General features: G+C 38.2%; 3 protein-coding genes across 5 annotated transcripts in view; 1 reads left to right on the top strand and 2 right to left on the bottom strand.

The window, feature by feature from the left end:
- DAAM (disheveled-associated activator of morphogenesis-like protein) overlaps positions 1-6,453 on the bottom strand; it is a 39,387-nt gene extending 32,934 nt beyond the window's left edge. The window contains exon 1 of the mRNA XM_034335603.2: positions 5,525-6,453. The gene's annotated coding sequence lies outside the window, so the exon portion shown is untranslated. The remainder of the gene's footprint in view (positions 1-5,524) is intronic.
- Positions 6,454-6,664: 211 nt separating this feature from the next.
- Positions 6,665-12,141, top strand: LOC117600226 (kinesin-like protein KIF6). Of its 3 annotated transcripts, XM_076690016.1 has the most exons (15): positions 6,665-7,084; positions 7,146-7,264; positions 7,329-7,403; positions 7,483-7,525; positions 7,691-7,795; positions 7,898-8,019; positions 8,444-8,560; positions 8,860-8,991; positions 9,430-9,564; positions 9,887-9,983; positions 10,063-10,218; positions 10,282-10,504; positions 10,568-10,633; positions 10,698-10,811; positions 10,886-12,140. In XM_076690016.1, the coding sequence occupies exons 1-15, from the start codon at positions 7,019-7,021 to the stop codon at positions 11,992-11,994; spliced, it is 2,679 nt and encodes an 892-aa protein (XP_076546131.1). In that variant the 5' UTR covers positions 6,665-7,018; the 3' UTR covers positions 11,995-12,140. The 3 variants fall into 3 exon arrangements, with proteins under 3 accessions (XP_076546131.1, XP_076546130.1, XP_076546129.1); XM_076690015.1 differs by having other exon boundaries at positions 7,691-8,019; positions 10,568-10,615; positions 10,886-12,141; XM_076690014.1 differs by having other exon boundaries at positions 7,691-8,019; positions 10,886-12,141.
- A 50-nt stretch (positions 12,142-12,191) lies between these two features.
- On the bottom strand, positions 12,192-19,119 carry fs(1)N (female sterile (1) Nasrat). The gene is made up of 16 exons (XM_034315314.2): positions 18,761-19,119; positions 18,221-18,704; positions 17,856-18,151; positions 17,474-17,778; positions 16,730-17,407; positions 16,414-16,668; positions 16,039-16,354; positions 15,073-15,897; positions 14,492-15,007; positions 14,212-14,423; positions 14,011-14,149; positions 13,671-13,948; positions 13,245-13,610; positions 12,694-13,038; positions 12,461-12,614; positions 12,192-12,395 (listed from the first exon to the last, which is right to left on the bottom strand). The coding sequence occupies exons 1-16, from the start codon at positions 18,957-18,959 to the stop codon at positions 12,193-12,195; spliced, it is 5,571 nt and encodes a 1,856-aa protein (XP_034171205.2). The 5' UTR covers positions 18,960-19,119; the 3' UTR covers position 12,192.
- Between the last annotated feature and the right edge of the window lie 149 nt (positions 19,120-19,268).

Raw genomic sequence — 19,268 nt, 5'->3', positions numbered from 1 at the left:
ATTTTAATATCCCACCTCCGCGCCGCCTTCGAGCTCCTTATCGTGTCCCTTTCCGTTGAATGACGTCATTGTCTCGCCTTCTGAAAGACTGCAAGTTTCACGGGGGACCCTGGCCGAGCCTCGACTACAATATTTTGGCAGACGTCGTGCAAACCTTCTGAAAAGGCGAACACTCGGCCCATTGTGCCGTGGTCCATCCTAAGGGCGGGTTCATAAGTCGAGAGGAACTGTATCGAGAAGAAGAAGCAAAGTACCTAGATCGATAGCTCGCATGAATGAATCACGAGACTTATTACCTGGCGACCTTAACCTCTGCGGGCTGCTCGATTCTCGAGAAATATCGCGACTCGTCTCTTGACGCTGGAAATAATAATCGCGACGATTAAAATAATACTTTTTTCTTTTCATTCGTCATGGGGGAAGTAGTGTTACATACGCGACAACCCCCTATTTAGGGCACACTGCCCGGACAAAAGAAATCCACTAAAACTCCTGCCTCACCTGGCCACTGTTATCCTAATCGGTTGGAGGGCAGCCAGAATCCGACTCTATTTAACTGCAATTTCGTTGTGTTCGAGAATTGATAACGCTTTGTCACTTGGACAACTAGAATTTAAAAATGTCAGATTATAAAAAGAAGAAATATGAATAATTACCCTCGACTCCGTTTCGGGCAGTATCCATTTATCCAGCCCGGAGGATCATATTTTGCGAAGCGCCCCAACGCGACAACCAGAGTCGAGTTCGCTGAATATTCATCGATCCGGATAGAATTTCACACCGGCTTGGTGACAATGTTTCCGACAATAAAATGATGTGTAGTACCACTGGTGAACGAGCCGGTGTTATGAACCGAGCTTAAGGGCGTGCGATATACACACTCGAGCAGGGAGCTGACAGCTGTGCCCGATAGCCCACATGGCGCTCTTTGCTCTTGTCGGGATGCAGAGCTATCGATTTTATCGCCCAGTTTCGCTAACGAATGGCTAGACGGACGCTGATTAGAAGACACCGGTTCACCGGGGATAGTTTATTGACTCGTCCTGATCCTTAAAGCCAACTTAGAGGAAGCCTCGTAGGTGCTTATATCGGTCCTACAATTCCACTATCCCCGTTAAAAAACGAATTACACTATAAATATTTGAAACATTGATTTTCCACGCGATGAAGCTCGAAGGTTCTTAGAAAATAAAGAACTTTACCCTAGTTTACATCGCCTATGTATTCTCCTCTATGGCCTTGTTTGCATAAATAGAGCATATTATTGTACTCTACTATTCATTTATCCGACATTATCGCTGGGAGCAGGAAATTCAGCTTTCTTCAACCAAGTCTCGTGTGACGAGGACACGGTAATCTCCGAATGGACAATCCAGCATAATGCGCAACGAGAGGATGGTTGGCTCGAAAATCCTTCTGAAGCAGCCTTAACGAGTAGGACGACTAGGTAAGGCTGGAGGTGGTTTAATTGGAGTCGTGATGATGAATGGCGGACGGTAGGCAGAGGCCCTCGAGCGCCAGCTTTAAACGACGTATCATCCGGAAATTAGAATGAAAGCAAAGCCTACCGGTCGCTCGAGGCCCTTGAAATTCGCTCGGAAGAATTACGACGCCGATTTGCCTCGTCTATTGGCGTTTCGTGGCGATCATTAACCATCGTTCGATCGTCTTAATTAGAGCGGCTCGAGTATCGTTGGTAATGACCGCGACCGATGCTTCTAGACTGAATCGTGCAGTTTCACTGCGTTCATTGCTAATACATCGATAGATCAATGGATTTCAGAGGATCCAAGTTCAATCGTAAATTCTACCCACGAATAATGTCAAAAAATATTATTGCGCAATGAATTTCTACCGGTGAAAATGGTACCTTCCGTTTTCGGAAGGAAACCCCGAAGCTTTCACTGGCCAAGAACCATAGCCGCTTACCAATGACCGCGCTGTTGCACGGTACCATTGTTTCCTTAACAATTACGGCAATTAGATTATGCGAACCGAGCCGATGTGTGGTAATTCAGTGCTGACCTAATGAGAATGTGACGAAAGATTAAGGTAAATTGTTCGTTGCAATTTTTATACCCGCGATAATTATCGTAATCAAGATGAAACAGTTCGAAGTGAAATTAAAACGGAGAAAGTTTCGATTCCGTCGTTACAATGATAATTTAGATAACCAGGAATTTTATTGGACGAGCAAAGTGGTAGTAAAAGAAACGAACCCTCTCGTGTTAAGAATCTTCCTGCTTTCGGTTCTTCCTTCTTTTTTTTTTCTTTCCTTTTTCAACCGGACGAGGTTTGTGTTCTTGCTGGAAGGCTGTAATGCGACTTTCAGTGTGCACGGTAGCGAACGGTGAGAAGAGAATTACGATGGCGATACACGAGAAGAAGAAGTACGCGAGGCGCTTATTACGATTTTTACTGGTCTTTACGATCGCGCAGTCGAACGCGCTATCAAACGCATACCTAACTGTACCTCGAATTGGACACACACGCGTGCTGCAATAGCGTGGTATTATTGCACCGACTTTGCTTGCATCCTCCTTGTTGCAGCTGTGGACGAAATTTATTGTTGTTTTTAATCGATCCAACGACGACGACGACCCAATTTCCCCTCTACCTTGATCCGGGCATCGCGTTTCGGCCTGGGGGGCGAAATTTCCTCGGCTCGAAACGAAAGTTCTGCCCCCTTTCTTTCCGTAAAATTAATACCGTTTGACGAGACACGGTATCGAAATCTCGAGGAAAAGATACACGAGGAAGAAAATAAATAATAGAAAAGCGTGGAAGGAAACGAGACGTTTTTTTTCTCTTGGTAGCCTAACAAAACGTTTACGAGCGGCCGTATGCAAAGGCGGTCTCTAAATATTTACAGTAGCCGCCACGTAACACGTGTTTCCTCTCATAAGCGTGCCGGTTGGAGAATTTTCTTTTGATAGTTAATACAGCTTCCAGGTACACAGAGAAGCGGACACGGTTCGCGTTTGTCGCCGCGTTTCAAATTAATTTCCTGAAAATTTCCCTCTGGGACAATGGTGTCCTTCTACCTCGTGGTCGGTGTGCCGGCACAATGGCAACCACCGCGAGCCTACGTCTACGAACTCGTGTAGGTAGTCACTGACATTTGAAAATGTCAGTGGGCCCTCTTGCAATGCGCTGTTTATCATTTGGGTTACCAACGAGTCGTCCGTGAGCCGATATCTGTACCAAAATGGGGGACGATTCGTCATGGAAAAGCGTTTTATTGCTGTTCAAGGTGGAACGAAACTGAGACTTCAACAAGAAAGAGACCATAATTCATGGAACGACCGAAGTAGAAAATCGTTTCGTACCAAACTTTGTAACACCGAGTGTAAATAAAATTGCAGTTACTTAGAAAATGTGTCTTATTTTTTTTAAATATTTCTGACACTTTTGTGGTTCAATGCGACTTTCTAAATGTATCTTCTAACTTATTGGCCAATGGGAATGTGAAAATCTTCCTAAGAATTTAACCTTTTCAGTCAACCAGCGTGAATGGTTAATGCTAAATAGCTTGCTCCTTTTACTTAAAAAAGAACCTACACAAGATTGATAAATATATTTAACCCTTTGAGGACAGAGTATTCCTGAGCTTGCGCAGGTTAATGTTAATAATTCCATCCTTCAATCCTCACTTGTACAATAAGTGCAGAATTATAAATTATCGATCGTCCTCGAAGAGTTAACATAGAAAACCCATGGAATCCCAAAATCAACATAAAAATCGTATCCATAAATTTCTGGAAGAATATGAAAATCAAATGATAAATAAATTATTAATGAATTCATTAGCGATCGTTTCGACACTGTTATAAAATAACTGGCTGAAGCGAAAGGGTTAAAGTCAGCACAGTTCTTTACGAAAGCTACGCACGTAGTACGTTAATCAAATTAAAAGAAAGCGTTAATTGAATGTACGTGTTCGACACTGTGCACAATGGAAATTCCTTGTAACGCGTTAATGAGAAGTACTATTAAGGATCTCATTGCTGTTTGTTGCGATATCAGTAGCTAAGAGAATAGGGTTAACCGTGTAATTCCAGTTGTTAACTCAAGATAGAGACATAGGTTCCCTTTCAAATCGAAAGTGTCAAGAAATAGAGAAAGCGTGGACAGTTCCTGTCTGTAATACTGTTATGAATTTTTAATGTACCCAGGCGTGTGTTACGAATATTATTTATCGAAACGTAACTTTATGGATAATTCAGACACGTCGAGTAATACGAGTAATTTTATAATTTATTTAAAAGGAAGTCTACCGTGTTTGGTACTGTGCCTATAATAAATCACTGGTACCGAATAGCAAATGGTTCGTTATGCTGAATTAAATTAAATAGAAAATTAATGAATTTTTATTGCACATTCCTAGAATAAAGTTTCTGCAAATTATTAGTGAGGAGTAGACTATTTTTTCCAAATTATATTAATTAGTATATATGGACACTAAAATTTAATCAAACAGTTTAATAAAATTATTTAATCGAGTAAATTCATTTTCTTGAATTTTCCTGGACTTCCCTTATCAGTCACCAGTAACTACTTAAATCTATCTGAACCCATTTCTTTAATTGAGTTCATCTTTCTCAATTTTCAAAGCTCGACTCATATTTTTCTACGTGCTAAACCAATTTAGTAGTAATTAGCTACTCTATTAAATTACTTGACGTGTCCGAAGCAGGCGAGGTCCGCGACTGACCATACCGCAACTATTCTAACATAAACACCCCTTTTTCTGAAGTAATTCCCGAAGGTATGAAGAAGTCCCAGGATCGGCAATCAGCGATCGTAAACCGCTTAGAATTGTATGTACCAATGGTACCTTCCACCGATTCTTATTACCGAGATTATACGTCCATTCGTTGCTCCTGATTGATGTAACAACTATAATCGTGGCTGGGATGTCGGTGCTGGCCTCGGTAAAGCGTCGTTTTAAATCACCCTACTGCTCTCCCATCGTTTCGAGTTCTAAATTTACGACTTTCTCCGGCCAACTTGAACTCGAAGCACCGTTTCGATTTATCCACATTCGCCCGGTGATATGGAAATACAAACGCACGTGTTTCGCCTATTCCTAATAAACCTGACGTTCTAACATTGTTCGGAACAATACCGGTTGAATAGTGTTGATAAATATATGGAACGATGGTTGTAAGTGGATGACGAGTGATAAATCATAATGGAAAGCGGGATAATTCTATATATTACGATGTCCCGCGACACATCGTGTCAATTCTTCTTTGTACAGTCCCCGTTGGCACAGATTCTTTGATCTATCCGTCATGCGAGTTTTCAAACTTGCCACGAGTTATTATTACTCGAGGAAATTATTCCGAGAGCATGGACGTTCCAAAGGTTCCTCAATAATCAAAATCATCTCTGACATTCTTACCCCATTTTTAATGCAAGGGGGTTAAGATCCTCTGGTATTCTATTTTTTTCTCCAGCAATTTATAATGAGAAATTCCTACGGATGGAAATAGAATGACTAGAAATAGCAGAAACTCACCGAGTCTCTCGTAGGTCGCGATCCCGAGACGTGAGGATCCGGTGGTCGCGTCGGGACGCGGCGATCAATAGAAGAGCAAAAGGCACATGTCCCGGTAACTTCTCACGCGGAGGTGCACTTCAGCCTCGCGGTCATGCTTTCTATCCAATGCCACACGATCTTGTTGACAACAGCCTCGATTATCGTTTCGTCCTCTTCCGAGCTCCTCAAGGATTTAAATCACAGTTAATTTTCAAATAGGATCAGATGAAAATATAAGTCGGTGATAGGCGTTGACGATGATGCCGAGTCAGCCTCGATTTTATCTCAACGATTCTTCAGAATTTGATAAATTCTTTTTGAAAAATCAAATCACAGAGACGTTTCGAATGCAGTATAATTAAAGATGATCATAAATTGTCTTGTTAATGACGATGATGGCGAAAAACCACCCTTGGTCCCTTGTGCTTCTCCAAATTTCTCTTCTTCAAAATTCGATGATTCCTTTGAGAAATTGATATCCAAATATTTTTCTAGATAAAAATGGGGGATCAGTATCATCAATGATGATCGCGGATCATTAAACCAGGAACCAACCCCTTCTCTACTTGGTCCTCTTCGCACCTCCACAGATCTCTCCCTTATTAAAAGTCACAGAGGTACTTGGAAAAATTTCCAAATCATCAACGATGATCGTGGAATTGCTTATGGACGTCGATGATAGGCGTTGGTTACTTTAACAGCACATTGCACATTGTCCAGAGCTAGAAACTTCCATTGGAGCGAATAGAACGCGATTGATTGCGTTCGAACGATCAGGCCAGCGGCAAAGGGTGAACATGAATAAACATCGCGAGTGAAGGAAGTCGATGATGGTGTCGGTGGTTGGTTCGCCGCGACGCTAGCGTCGTCGATACGAGCACCGGGAACAGCACGAGAGCCGAGAAAAGTCGGGACACTGGCCTGGCATCGGGTAGACCGACGACCCGGTGCAGCTCTCCTGACCACGACGACGCACTGCGCCGACGTCGCGACGTCGACGACGTCGTCACCTAGGCGACCACGACCTCTCGCTCTCCTCCGCCTAGCCTCTTCTATCGCGAAGGGTGGATCGATCAATCGAAGTCGCCGAGTACAGCGCTCTCCGCGAGATATCGAGATGTCGAGAGGGAGGAAAAAGCAGACTGTTTTTCCCTGATTTCTTTCCTTTCTTTTGTAATTTTTTCAATTCCATCTACTTTTCTTGAATATCATTTTAAAACCTTGAGGGACGATTTTTCTTTTTATTTCTCCTCGATATCATCCTCTTGGTCCATTGTTTTCTCATCGATTCCTGGTAACTTTTTTAATAAATGCATCGCTTTATCGTGCATATTCTATTGATCTAGCTTCTGTCTTCTTTTACGTGCAGGTTCAATTTCGACCTGCAAAAAGAACGAAAATCGATCGATTTATAATCGACTACTAACCTCAAGATTGTTTATTACAAACTACCAAAAAGGTTATACGAGCGAAATGGTGAAAAATGCCATAAAAGTGTACGCTCGACTGAAGCCCGAAAAAAATAGAAAGAACATAATGGTATATACTTTCAAGTACAATTATAGATTCAATTTTCTATCACGAATGTTCTTCTGAAAAGAATTACCAAATCCGTCATCGTCCTAAAGAGAAGTTGGAGGAAGATTTCTTATTCCTCGTCGTACCGAGCCAAAAGACGAAAGAGTATCCCGATAACCGACCTGAATCATGGAATTTCTCGTGAGATATCGCTAAATTAATCTTTGACTCTCGAATACACAAATCGGATACCTGGAACTTTCAGTTTCTTCCGAATATTCGAGGAATCCACCACGCAGGAGGACGTGTTCAAGAACGTCGCCCGACCGGTAGTGGAAAGGTAAAAGTAATCGTGTCGTTCGTTAATTAATAACAATACAATTCTTATCCATTCAGATATACGATTTCGTTTCTTAAAGTGCTCTCGATGGCTACAATGGTACCATATTCGCCTACGGCCAGGTATAACAAACCGACAAATAGCTACATTAATCCCTTCATTTAGGGGGATTTAATTGAACGTGCTTGAAATTTTTTTTTAATTGAAATTACCCCTGTAAATGGAGGGATTACGCTATTTCAAAATATGTGCATAAACGATGTTTAAGGAAACCGTGAACATTGTAGACAGCCAGCGGGAAGACGTACTCGATAACCGGAAAGCAAGAGAGCTCCGAGACTCTCGGCATCATACCAAGAAGCCTGCTCTATCTGTTCGAAGCGATTCAAAAGGTTGAGTTTCGTATAATCGCGGCCCAAAGTATCCTCGAGCAGCACTCTCGGCGTAAGGGTGGAAGGAGAATTTTCACACAACCCTTCTTCGATTCTCTACAGCGACCGGAAAACGTGTACTCGGTCGAGGTGGCTTATCTGGAGATTTACAACGAGAATGGTTACGACCTGTTGGATCGCAGGCAGCAACGAGACAACCCGGTTACGAGATTGGAAGATTTACCGTAAGTTCATCTTTCGTAAAAAAACTAGAAGAAACAGTACTGTCACCTATTTCAAATAGAAACTAACAAATGAGTGCACCAAGTGCAACCGTTTCTTTCGCAATTGCTTTCGAAAAATTCAATTACGTAATTGAAGATGGTAATATTTGATAAACGAGTGCAGAAATATTCAACGAAAGGAACGTATGATTTTCTCGTTCGATGCATCCTCTACCTGCTATTTAATTAATTGACTAGATTGCTTCTTTTGAAAAAAAAAGAATCACTCGATAGACGGTTCACCGATCATTATTGATAGCGGAAGCTTAATCGGCCAGCCGGGAGTGTTTTATGTAATATAGGAAATTCTTTGATAGACACTGATCATTTTCCTAGGTAACTCGATTAATGAATAAAAGAACGTGAAAAAGCAAATCTATTCCAGACGCGTTGCCGTTCAGGAAGACGAGATCGGTCGGCTACACATGAAGAATCTGACCTTCCATTGCGTTGGAAACGCGGAGGATGCTTTCGAGCTACTTCTGGTGGGCGACAGCAATCGGTGAGATAATTTGCAATGCATGCTCGTATTGTTGTCTCGAAGAAAAAAGCTGAGAACGTTGCGCGTGGTCGTGGCAGACCAGTTTGTAGTGTAATTTAACCCTTTCAGCGGGAGAGTTTTTCCTAGGGACGGCTTTCAGCCGGAAGTAATAGACGCCAACACTCGGTTGCTGTTACATTTGTTCCCCTTTTTATCTTTAATCAAACTTAGACAAATATTATTGTATTTTCGAGTCTAGGATTCCCAGTTGATTTCTATTGCAATGAAAGGGTTAAATTAATTTTAATTATCGGTTCAAGGGTCACCATCGAGACGCCGATGAATCCAGAGTCATCGAGATCCCATTGCATCTTTACCATCGTGGTTTGCACGAAGAAGTTCGGTGCGGACGAGTATAAGCGAGCGAAAGTACACCTGGTGGATCTGGCTGGGTTCGTATGTCTACTTCCGTTTTGATCGACTGAAGGTACGATGCTAATTAGCTCCTGGATTAGGCTGACCTGCTGCTAAACACTATACGCTACTAATTAAATTTTCATCAAGAGTTCATTAAATTAAATTCCACTACTATTTGTATAAATTAACTAAATTTTTCCTAATTTTATTTTATTTTTTTTTTTAGGGACCAATTGCAATCTACATCAATTTAGTCGTATAAATGATAAAAAAGAATAATTTCATGATAAATCTATCAGAGTGGACATTAACATCCCAATTGACTGCAATTGCATCACACGCATTGACCCACTTGTCCACAAGTATTTTTCCCGCGCGTTCCTTTGCGTCGTGCTTTCTCATCGCCATCTGCGTCCGATGGTGGCAAAATTTCGTAACGGTACCCGATTTTTCAAAGCGAGATCTCCCCGTAGGTCCGAGCGGGTCTACAAATGCTCGATAAGCGGCACCATTCTAACCGAGGCGAAGCACATTAACCTGAGCCTACATTACCTGGAACAAGTCATAGTGTGTCTGGGTCAGGAGAGCACGGGTCACATTCCATACAGGTGCTAAATTCATTCGGAAACAAGTATTCAAGAATCCATAGCTTTCGTTCATTCCATAGTTCCACTATCCATTATGCTAAATTACTTTCATCACGAACACAAGCGCCTTCCGTTAATCCTTTTATACTTCATCCATTGTAAGAAGTTTATTTTATTCTTCCCTTTTATAATCATTTATTTCAAATCAATCGCGTGGTTTTTTTTTAGTGGAAAGTGGATCGTGGCGACAGTCGAAACATCCCATCGTTAATCAACCATGATACGTTCATCGTTCATTTCTTTGTCAAGAATTCCATTCTTTCGATTTTTGTTTTATCCTCAGGAATTCCCTTTTAACATCGATCCTAAGAGACAGTCTAGGAGGAAACTGTTTAACCACCATGTTAGCTACCATAAGCGTCGAGTCCTACAATCTACAGGTGCTAATTACCTTTCCTCCGCATCGAAATTATTTCAAGCATTTCTATCGTTTAATTAGCTGTATTTTGCGATCGTTAGGAGACAGTGTCCACTTGTAAATTCGCTCAAAGGGTTGCTTTGATCAGGAACGACGTGAAAGTGGTTCTGGAAAAGGACGTTCACAGTGAGAACGCTTTATTGAGATTAGAAAACGAGAAACTGAGGCAACAGCTTAAGGAAATGACGAAGGAAACTGTAAATTTCTTGCTGATTTTCAATTAAAGAATCTGTGGTTTTAATATGCTTTTCTGTTTATAGAAAGCGGAAGAACTTACCGCCGAGGAGAAGCAAAGACTGGACTTTAATATCAGAAGCTTCTTAGAATCAAATGAACAAATTAAGGTGGATAATAATCCAAAGAAAATTGAATATTGTTTCGAAAGCTTGAAGAGGATTTTCAAATTGAACAGTGATCCGGATAGTTGCATGAAGAAGCTCGAATATTATAAGGATCTCGTTATTCAAAGAGACAAAGAGATTTGTATCCTATCTATACAATGTTCCTTTTTGTTAAATTTATTTTATTTTCCTGATTTTTGAATAGCATTGTTGATCGATTTGATAAAGAAGGAGCGGAAGAAGGGGAAAGAAGGTTGCTGTAATGAATCAAGTATCAATAAGTAGCTAATCCTTTTATTATCTGCATAAATATTGTTCTATTGCACTTTTATTAGGATCAATCGAAGAAAAATTGGAAGGTAATTTGAAAGTAATAGAAAATTCAAGCAGTCTTTCAAATTTTGATAAAATTCAAGTGAACAAGGAATGCAATGGACAGGGAGACCACTGTAATATAAATTATTCTAATTCCATTTGATTTTATACATTTTGTTGAAATAGGTAATAATAAAATTAATTTTAGCACCCAAAGTATTTACTGAAACAGATGACAGGATGTCGTCCATGATTAATAACATTTTAAAAAATACTGTTCCTTCAAAAAAACAAAAAGCAAGACCCAAAATTAACAAATCTTTGCATCAAAGAAATTTAATGACCAATTTGGATCAGAATATCGATACTTCCAAAACTGTCGAACAATCTTCGTCAAATAAATCAATTTCCAACGATTGTCCAAAGCAGAACTCGTTACCCTGTAACATTATCAACTTGACTCTGAATAATTCAACCGAGACCGACGAAACGAATCAGCAATCTTTCCGTAAAAAGGAACGGAAAAAGGTAAAATCCGGAGAAATTGAGGCTTCCAAAAAGAAGGCTATCGAAATCAAACAGAATGCAGAATCATCGAGTGTACGAATAGAACCTGAGAAAATTGAAGTCCCAGTTTTAGAAACAAATAATGTTAAACCGTACTATCAACGTTTCTTAAGCTTCAACGTTCCCAAAAATTCTAACAATTCCATGACTGACAATTTAACCGAGAGAAAATTCATAGATCAAACAGTTGAAACTAAAAATCAGAATAAAATTAATTCTAACGAGCAGTGTAAAGTGTCAAAATTAAATTCTGAAGAAAATTCCAATTACAAACCTTGCCTTGATTTAAAATTAAATTTAGAATCAACAGTTTCTCAGAGACAGGAGCAACTGACCGATAGAATGAGAAAGTGTCTTAATGTTGATCACCTAATGAGCTCAAGATCAATCGGTGTTAATTCACGTGACATCGATGTCGGTTTAAACCAACAGAGAAATGCAGAATCTCTGGAAAACGAGGCAAAAGAAAGTCATAAGCAATCAACAAGAAGTAATGTATGTTCCTTTGATAAGCTAGACAGCAACAGAAGAAAAACGAGTGAAAAGAGGACTAGTATTTCCAGTTTCACGGTTGACCAGCCGGAAAAACCTTACGTCTTTGATGAACAGAGGAAGGAAGAAGTTAATCAAACGTCGAATTACGATGGAAATAAAGATTTCGAGGGTTCGTTACCATTGACAGGTGATCCAGAGATTGACGAAGAGATTATCGCCTTTTACAAAGCGAAGAGGTCAGGTGGTACTTATTAAATCCCTAATAACACTCAAACAGTAATTAGAACGTGATCTGTAGCAGTAATTACAAATAATCAGTGTTATCTACTTTCAAGATAACTCAAGTGTGATTAAGCATACATTTGATACATTTAATTGATTATAAATTTAAATATGTACAATAATTAATTACCTACGAATAACAGAGTAATTAATGAACAATTTTCTGCAGTTTCATTGATACTTATCTAAACAGGAGAATTCTTCCATGTCTAATTTCTCTCCGTACATTTCAGCTTCTAGAATTGTTAAACGATTATCATGAATCAAGGCAAGACAGTGTCGTTTCGCTAGATTGGCATATTTTCTGATTTTAAAGCTGAATAATTTGTCAACGTCCATTTTTAAGCTGTCTTTATACACGAAGCCTTGAATACCTAAAAGAAATATAAATATTTTATAAGATTTTTAGAATAAACTATTATAGATTTCTTTAGAATACCTCTGTATTCATAAATTTGAAGATGCATTCTATTTTCTATGAAAATTAATAGTGTTTCGATTGATCCTTCGAAATTGAGTATGGTAAAAAACGTTGGTCGATGGGCATTTATGGTTTGCACGATCTTCTTTCGTGTTTCACCGTTCTTACAAATCTAAGTGAAGTATAAAAGAAAATTATTGATAAAAATCACTGAAAATTTAATTTTAACGCAACTAAATGATTTGACTCACAAATACACGATCTTCGCTAATTTCTTCATCATAATATAGCAACATCTTCTTCTCGAGTGCTCCAGCTTTGAAATTCAAAACTTCTGCTCTCTTAACACTCTTCTGAAGACTATTATTAGCGAAACGAGCAACGTTGTATTCGTAGATCTCAGGTTTACTAGACAAAAGCATCTGATCTTCTAAAACGATTTTCACCTGGTCGTCTGCCAGAGACGAGAGAGACTTTTCTAAAATCTCATTTGTTTCTTTCGAAGATCTCATTTGTTCATTTCTATTAACCAACATTAAGAAGATGTCCTCATTTATCTTTCTGCTGTCCACGTTGTGACCAAGATCCAATACGTGCTGAAAAATAAATAACTAAATAAATAAATAAATACAAAGTGCCCCAGCTAAAAGAAGCCACCTTCTTAAATAAAATAAAAAATTAAGAAAGTTTGTTTTTCAAGGTATTTCTTCATTGAATTGAATTTTTCATGTCACAAGAAACGAAGGAGATATTTAAGTGGCATCTTTTAGCTGAAACACCCTGTATATTCAAATGAACTTACAGTAAATTCACCATTCTCCAGCTTCCATAGATTAACAGGACTTCTCCCGCACGAATTCGAGCCTGAAGTGAGAAAATACAAGGTCTCGTTGTACCTGAAGGTGGACCAACGTTCCACCACTCCAAAATTTTCCACTTTCGCTACCAACTCGAATTTCGTCCCTGTAAACATGTACGTGTGCATGTGGCACGTGTTGAAACTCAACATCATGTAATCAAGATGATCCAATTCGAAATAATGAACGCTGACGATGTTGCTATCGAATTCTATGATCTGCAGATAATCGAACGTTTTGAACTGGTAAATTTGTTTCTCTGCATAGTGTTTTAGGTGCCTCAAATCTTCACAGACACTCTTCAAATTTTCCTGTAACAATATATGATCGGATTAAAAATTTTATTACACCTTGAAGATAAACCATCGTACATTTTTCTCTGCCAATACAGCATCCATTTCTAAATGTTTCTCTGCCAAAGTATTCGAGATTTTTGTAATATCAGTGCCGTTTAAAATGTCACTTCCAAATGCTCCTTTCTCGAAGTAGACGTTTCCGTGTACTGTCCAGGTACCGGATACTATCTGTTGCTGAGAACTGTTCGTGGTGACTGCCATTGCCTCCCATCGTACTGGGTCTATGTCGTTCAAGTATCCTAGTACTCGAAGGCTCTTGTTCAAATATATTGGCTCTTCAAATGTAAAGTTTCCTAGAAAACCAGATAATTGGTGTGAACGATTTTAATGAATAATAGTTTAAATAATGATATACCTATTATTTTGCTCTTTGATTTCAAAGAGATCATTCTGGTTGGATCGATGCCATTGATGAGATGGGCATTAAAATCGTGTTGCATGTGAACGTGACCATGGAAATTAAAGTGCCCTGTTATATTCTGATTTCCATTTATCTAAATAAAAATTTTAAAAATTCATTTTTTTTATCCTCATCCTTGTTTTAATTGAAATATACCATAAATGTGGTGCGTTGAATCTCCTTCAAATCCTGGCCATTAATCATTCCTAAAATATCAATTTCCTCTACATTGACTGTTTGACACATCAAAGTTTCTGTAGGTATAGTTTGCTCGGTATTCAATGGAATCAATAGATTCATGTCTATGTTATTGAACTTCTCCACTATGATGTCTGATAGAAAATTCACATCAGTGACTGTAATGGGATCTGCAAACAGAAAATATTTTCTCATTAATTTTTCTAGAAAATTATCCCTAAATTATAATCCAAGTCACCTGTTATATAGGTGGGTCTATTTAAATACAGAACATTAATTCGTAAGTCTTCAATATTGATTCCCATAATAGATTTCGGTTCAAAGTTCGTTTTAACAGCAATATCATTTTCCACTTTGATTCCATCAATGAAAATAATCTTGGATTTAATTGAAAATGGTTTGTCGATGAACACAGCCTTCTCCTGAAACCTCTTCAAGTCTATATCGTTCAATTGATCATGAACAATAAAACCTCGATTAAAAGTAACAGAATTTTCAAACACTTTTCTTCCAGATATAATAACATTGTCCTCATTTTTGAAAACCACTGTATTTAAAAAGCTATCGAAATTTTCTCCTTGAATAGATCCATTAATATGTAAACGTTCTAAGGTGACATTGTTGTTGAAATAAACATCTCCATGAAGTTCAAAGGTATCATTGCCCAAGGATTTGAATCTATCCATCAGATCATGGAACGATAAATTATTAATCCTTCCAGTTGCATTGAACTCATTAAGCACGGTGATAGAACCTTCAAAATTGTAATTACCAATTACTACCATTAATTGCAAATTCCCAATCACCGATCTTACATACCATCTATAATTACAGGGCCTGTTAACGTCTGTTCCTTAACAGGATCGAACAAATTTTCCACAGGACGACCATTTATCGAAGCTGCTTCCAATTGAGCACAATTAACAACGTCAAACGTTTTATGTCCATCGATGACGATATTCGTGTCAGTTTTTAATATAGTATCAGAGACAAATTCAGAAAAATTTAAACCATTCATCAGTCCAAGAATCGTCAAATTTCGAATGGAAACATCTTCCTCAAAAATGATTTTCCCTGTCTGATATTCATTGTATAAATCTTCCAAAGCTTTTCCATTTACTGAATTCGCCTCGATGTTTCCTGTTACTTGAAGAGACTCCAAAGCTACGTTTCCACTGAAAATTTCTGTGAACATCGTGGTTAATCGATCATTCAATTCATTAATCTCATCGAGAGACATTCCATTGATGAACGTCGCGTTCAAATGATCTGTTTCTAAACGATCGATCTCGTATTCGTTCACAATCTTTGGAGAAGACAAACTTTTGGTAAAATTTGCAAAGTCGATGCCATTTATGAAAGTAGGTGTAATATAATCCGCAAATAATCTGTCCGTTGTTAAATTCTCCAAGAGAATGTTTTGGAAAGTTTCGTTCAGTTTTCCCTGGAAATCTTCGTACGAAATTTCGTTGTTCAGTTTATTAAAGGACAATTCATCTACTGTAATTGGTGATTTGAATACAATGATTTTATCCAGACAGTTATTAGAAGTATTTGAGTTTTCTTTGAAAAGAGTTTCTAATTTCTTCAGTGCTCCAAATGTTACATTTCCAAACGTGACGTTTGGTAATATTCTTACCAAATCTGAAAAAAATAGGAGTAAGTTATTAGTAATAAGCTATTATTAAAAAGTCTGGAAAACAAAAATAAATTATTTTTAAAAAGTCTAAAAGAATAGAAATGAATTATTAATGAAAATTGTTTACTAATTAATTAAATCTTTACTTGGCAATTCTTGTTCAGTGTTCAAAGTCACAAACTCATTTAACAAATGTCCATTCACTATTCCACTCGTGATGGTCACATTGGCCTTCATATGAACATCACTCAGAAACGTCTTAGTTCCAGTAATTTCAACATTCTCCTCGGTTCTCAACAACAAATCTCCAAAATTAAGCGAGCGTTTGTTCATAAATAATGTCTCAAAAGTGACGTTACCCAAAACGTTCAAATTTAAGAAAGTAACATCAGTGAAAGCTTCAGATGTTTCGTTTAATAATTTAATACCTTTTCCCTCGAATCCACTTACTTCGCCATCTATCTGTAATTAATTAACAATTAGTTCTCAGAAACTTATCTGTGAAACTTCAAAAGTTGTACCTGTAACTGTCCATCCACCGACAAGTTCTCGAAAGTAATTTCCTCTTTCAGAACGTTATCCCTGTTCAGAAAGATGAAATCTTGGAAATCGATGCCGTTCAAGGTATTCACCTCCTGCAGACGAGGTAACATTAATTTATCGAATGATTTGATACCAGTTACATTCACTGAATTATCGCCATGGATTAAAACATAATCATCAGGATATAGAAGACCGTTCACGATATCCAAGTCCAAAGAATCGGCTGTCAGTGTCTGAAATTGTTACACAAAATTAAAAATAAAATATTTATTTTACAATTATTAATAATTTTACCCCTTCGATGACAGTGTTTCCAGGGATGGAAGCTGGTTGATTAATCCATACAATATTCTTCATCAACGTTTCCCAATCGACGCCGTTAATTGTGCTGAAGAAAAGATGACCATCTATCTGTACTCTGTTTATTTTAGAGAAATTTACGTTATGGAAGTTGTAGGTGGAATCAGAGAAACGGAGTTTATCAACAGGAATACCATTCAATGAACGAATGGTCAGATTGTCAGCTTCGATTGAAGAGAAGATCTTATTTTCATTATAAGATTCAAAGCTATCCATCACGTTGATATCATTGATAAATTGTACAGATAAATCATCGACATTCAAACTACCAGTGATGTTAATATTTCCAAACAGTTCGACGTCTGAATCGAAATGAAGCTCCTTTATATTTAAACCTGCAGCATTCATTATATTCGAATCAATTTCGTTCAATTTTTCTTCTAAATTTTTCAGTTCTTCGGTATATGCATTCACATTGAAATCCAATTCCTCCCTTGTTAAATTTTTAGAGCCTATGGTGACTGAATGAAATTTTACATCGTCACTTATATTTGCATCAGTCGCGTTTACTGAACTGAGATTCCAAAATCCAGTAACTGGATTTTTCAAGTAACTTTTCTCTATACGAGCCTCTGTTTCGTCCAGGATCTTCTCTTGATGGTACAACGTATCCTGAATTAAAATTAAATTGTTAAAATTTGATAGATCTGTTAATTAAGATTTAATTAGGGGACTCACGTTGAGTAAACGTTGCAAGATAAGCAATTTCTCTGTAGTATACTGAACAGGATGCTTCAATTCCTTCAATTCGGTATGAAACCTCACAAACTGATCTCCCACGAAAAATCCAAATTTTGGAACAGGTGTAATCGTCGACAGATCGAATTGATCGAGGATATTGCTAGGTAATTGTATTCTTTCGAAGCTCAAACCTTGCCAAGCTAAAGCTATCATTGTTTTATTCTGTAATTGAAGCAGCAACAATGCTTCATCCCTGTACGTATTCAATCTTATATTTTTAACCCAAGAAATCTCTGAAATATCTGTGACCAATTTTCAGTATATGTAGTACAATGAAATTAAACACACGAATCAAGAAAATTGAAGGGTTGAAAATTACCGAAATTAGATTCAGAGTCGGTGTTATATCGGAATTCACCCTCGATCCAATTGAAAAGTCCAGCTTCCGGTCCGGATATCGCCAAGAACTGAAGGTACCCACTGTCGAAGCAAACGAAGTTACTCAAATCGTGAGATTTTATTGTTTGCAACCCCTGAAAGATACTTTCCACCGTGGTGGCCTTGTATTCGTACAGACGGACGTCGTTCACTCCTCGAAGAGCGAGGGAAATACTTTCGTAAATGGAGCACACTTGAATGTCGAATGCTTTCGGTACTAAAGTACTTTGATAGAGCCTAAATTAAACAATTAATTTTAATTGAAGGCACAATTAGAGATTGCAATTGATAGAGGAATAAAATTACCAAAAGGTGAAATCATAGTTGGGAAAATCGATACTGAAGCCATAGACATCGACAGACGAATATTCTTGCCCGAAAAGTACTTCCTCAGCATCCAGAAGCAACAATTTATTTTCATCTCCCTGTTGAACGAACTCCATATCCTGTACCTGTTTTTGTACCGGCCAGGACCAGAAGAATTGAAAAGAAACTTCGTCAACGAGTCTGTACCATTGCAACGAGGTGCCATTCGACGATTCCACGCACAAAACGGCCACCACGTTAAATGAATTCAAATTAATCATTTTAAACGTCAATATATTTCCCCTGATGTTAATATCGACATTGTTTATAACTTTCACGTTATCCAAATCCAGCTTGTATAACGAGAGACTGGATGTTTTGGCGCAAGCCAAGTAACTGGTGCCATTTATTTCGAAAAACTGCCAATTCACTCCTTTCGGTAAATTCGTGAATTCTTGAATGGATATGTCTGTCACGATTAGTTCTAAAATTGAGAAAAGTATAATAGAGCTGTTTAATTATTCTGTCTATGATTTATACCTTCTCTGTTTCCAACCCCGCTGTTAAATTCGTATTCCATCCAAATCGGAGAAACATCCACAGAATCTCGTGGAAATCGTTTTAAACTATCCTCGAGTAATTGATCCGCTGTTTTTGATGATTCCTCGACGTTCAAAGACCTCGTGACGATTAATCGAAGAAATAGAAACAGAAAAATTCGGGAAATTGACGGAGACATCTCGATCTCGGTATGGAATCTCGAGATTTCTGAAATACTGTTCGTGACATTCGTTCGAACGATGCAAAATATTTTGATCCGACCTCGCAGTGGTTCTCAAACTGTACGTAATCATTTCCAAGGATTTTATTTCTTGAATTATTTATCGGTCGATCAATATTTCTGCTTCATTTATGCACGTATTAATTGCACGCTTTCACAAGTATCTGGGTCAAACAACGTTAGCCGCTCGTTTTCTTTCCAGAAAACGTTTATTCGGTCAACGTTCGTACAAAACAACTACAAACAACTCGTATAAATAACTGAGAA

Source organism: Osmia lignaria, chromosome 9, assembly GCF_051020975.1.
Source record: "Osmia lignaria lignaria isolate PbOS001 chromosome 9, iyOsmLign1, whole genome shotgun sequence".
In the NCBI taxonomy this organism is placed as follows: Eukaryota; Metazoa; Arthropoda; class Insecta; order Hymenoptera; family Megachilidae; genus Osmia; species Osmia lignaria.
Note: the sequence above shows the minus strand (reverse complement) of the source record. Positions and strands in the feature narration are given on the sequence as shown.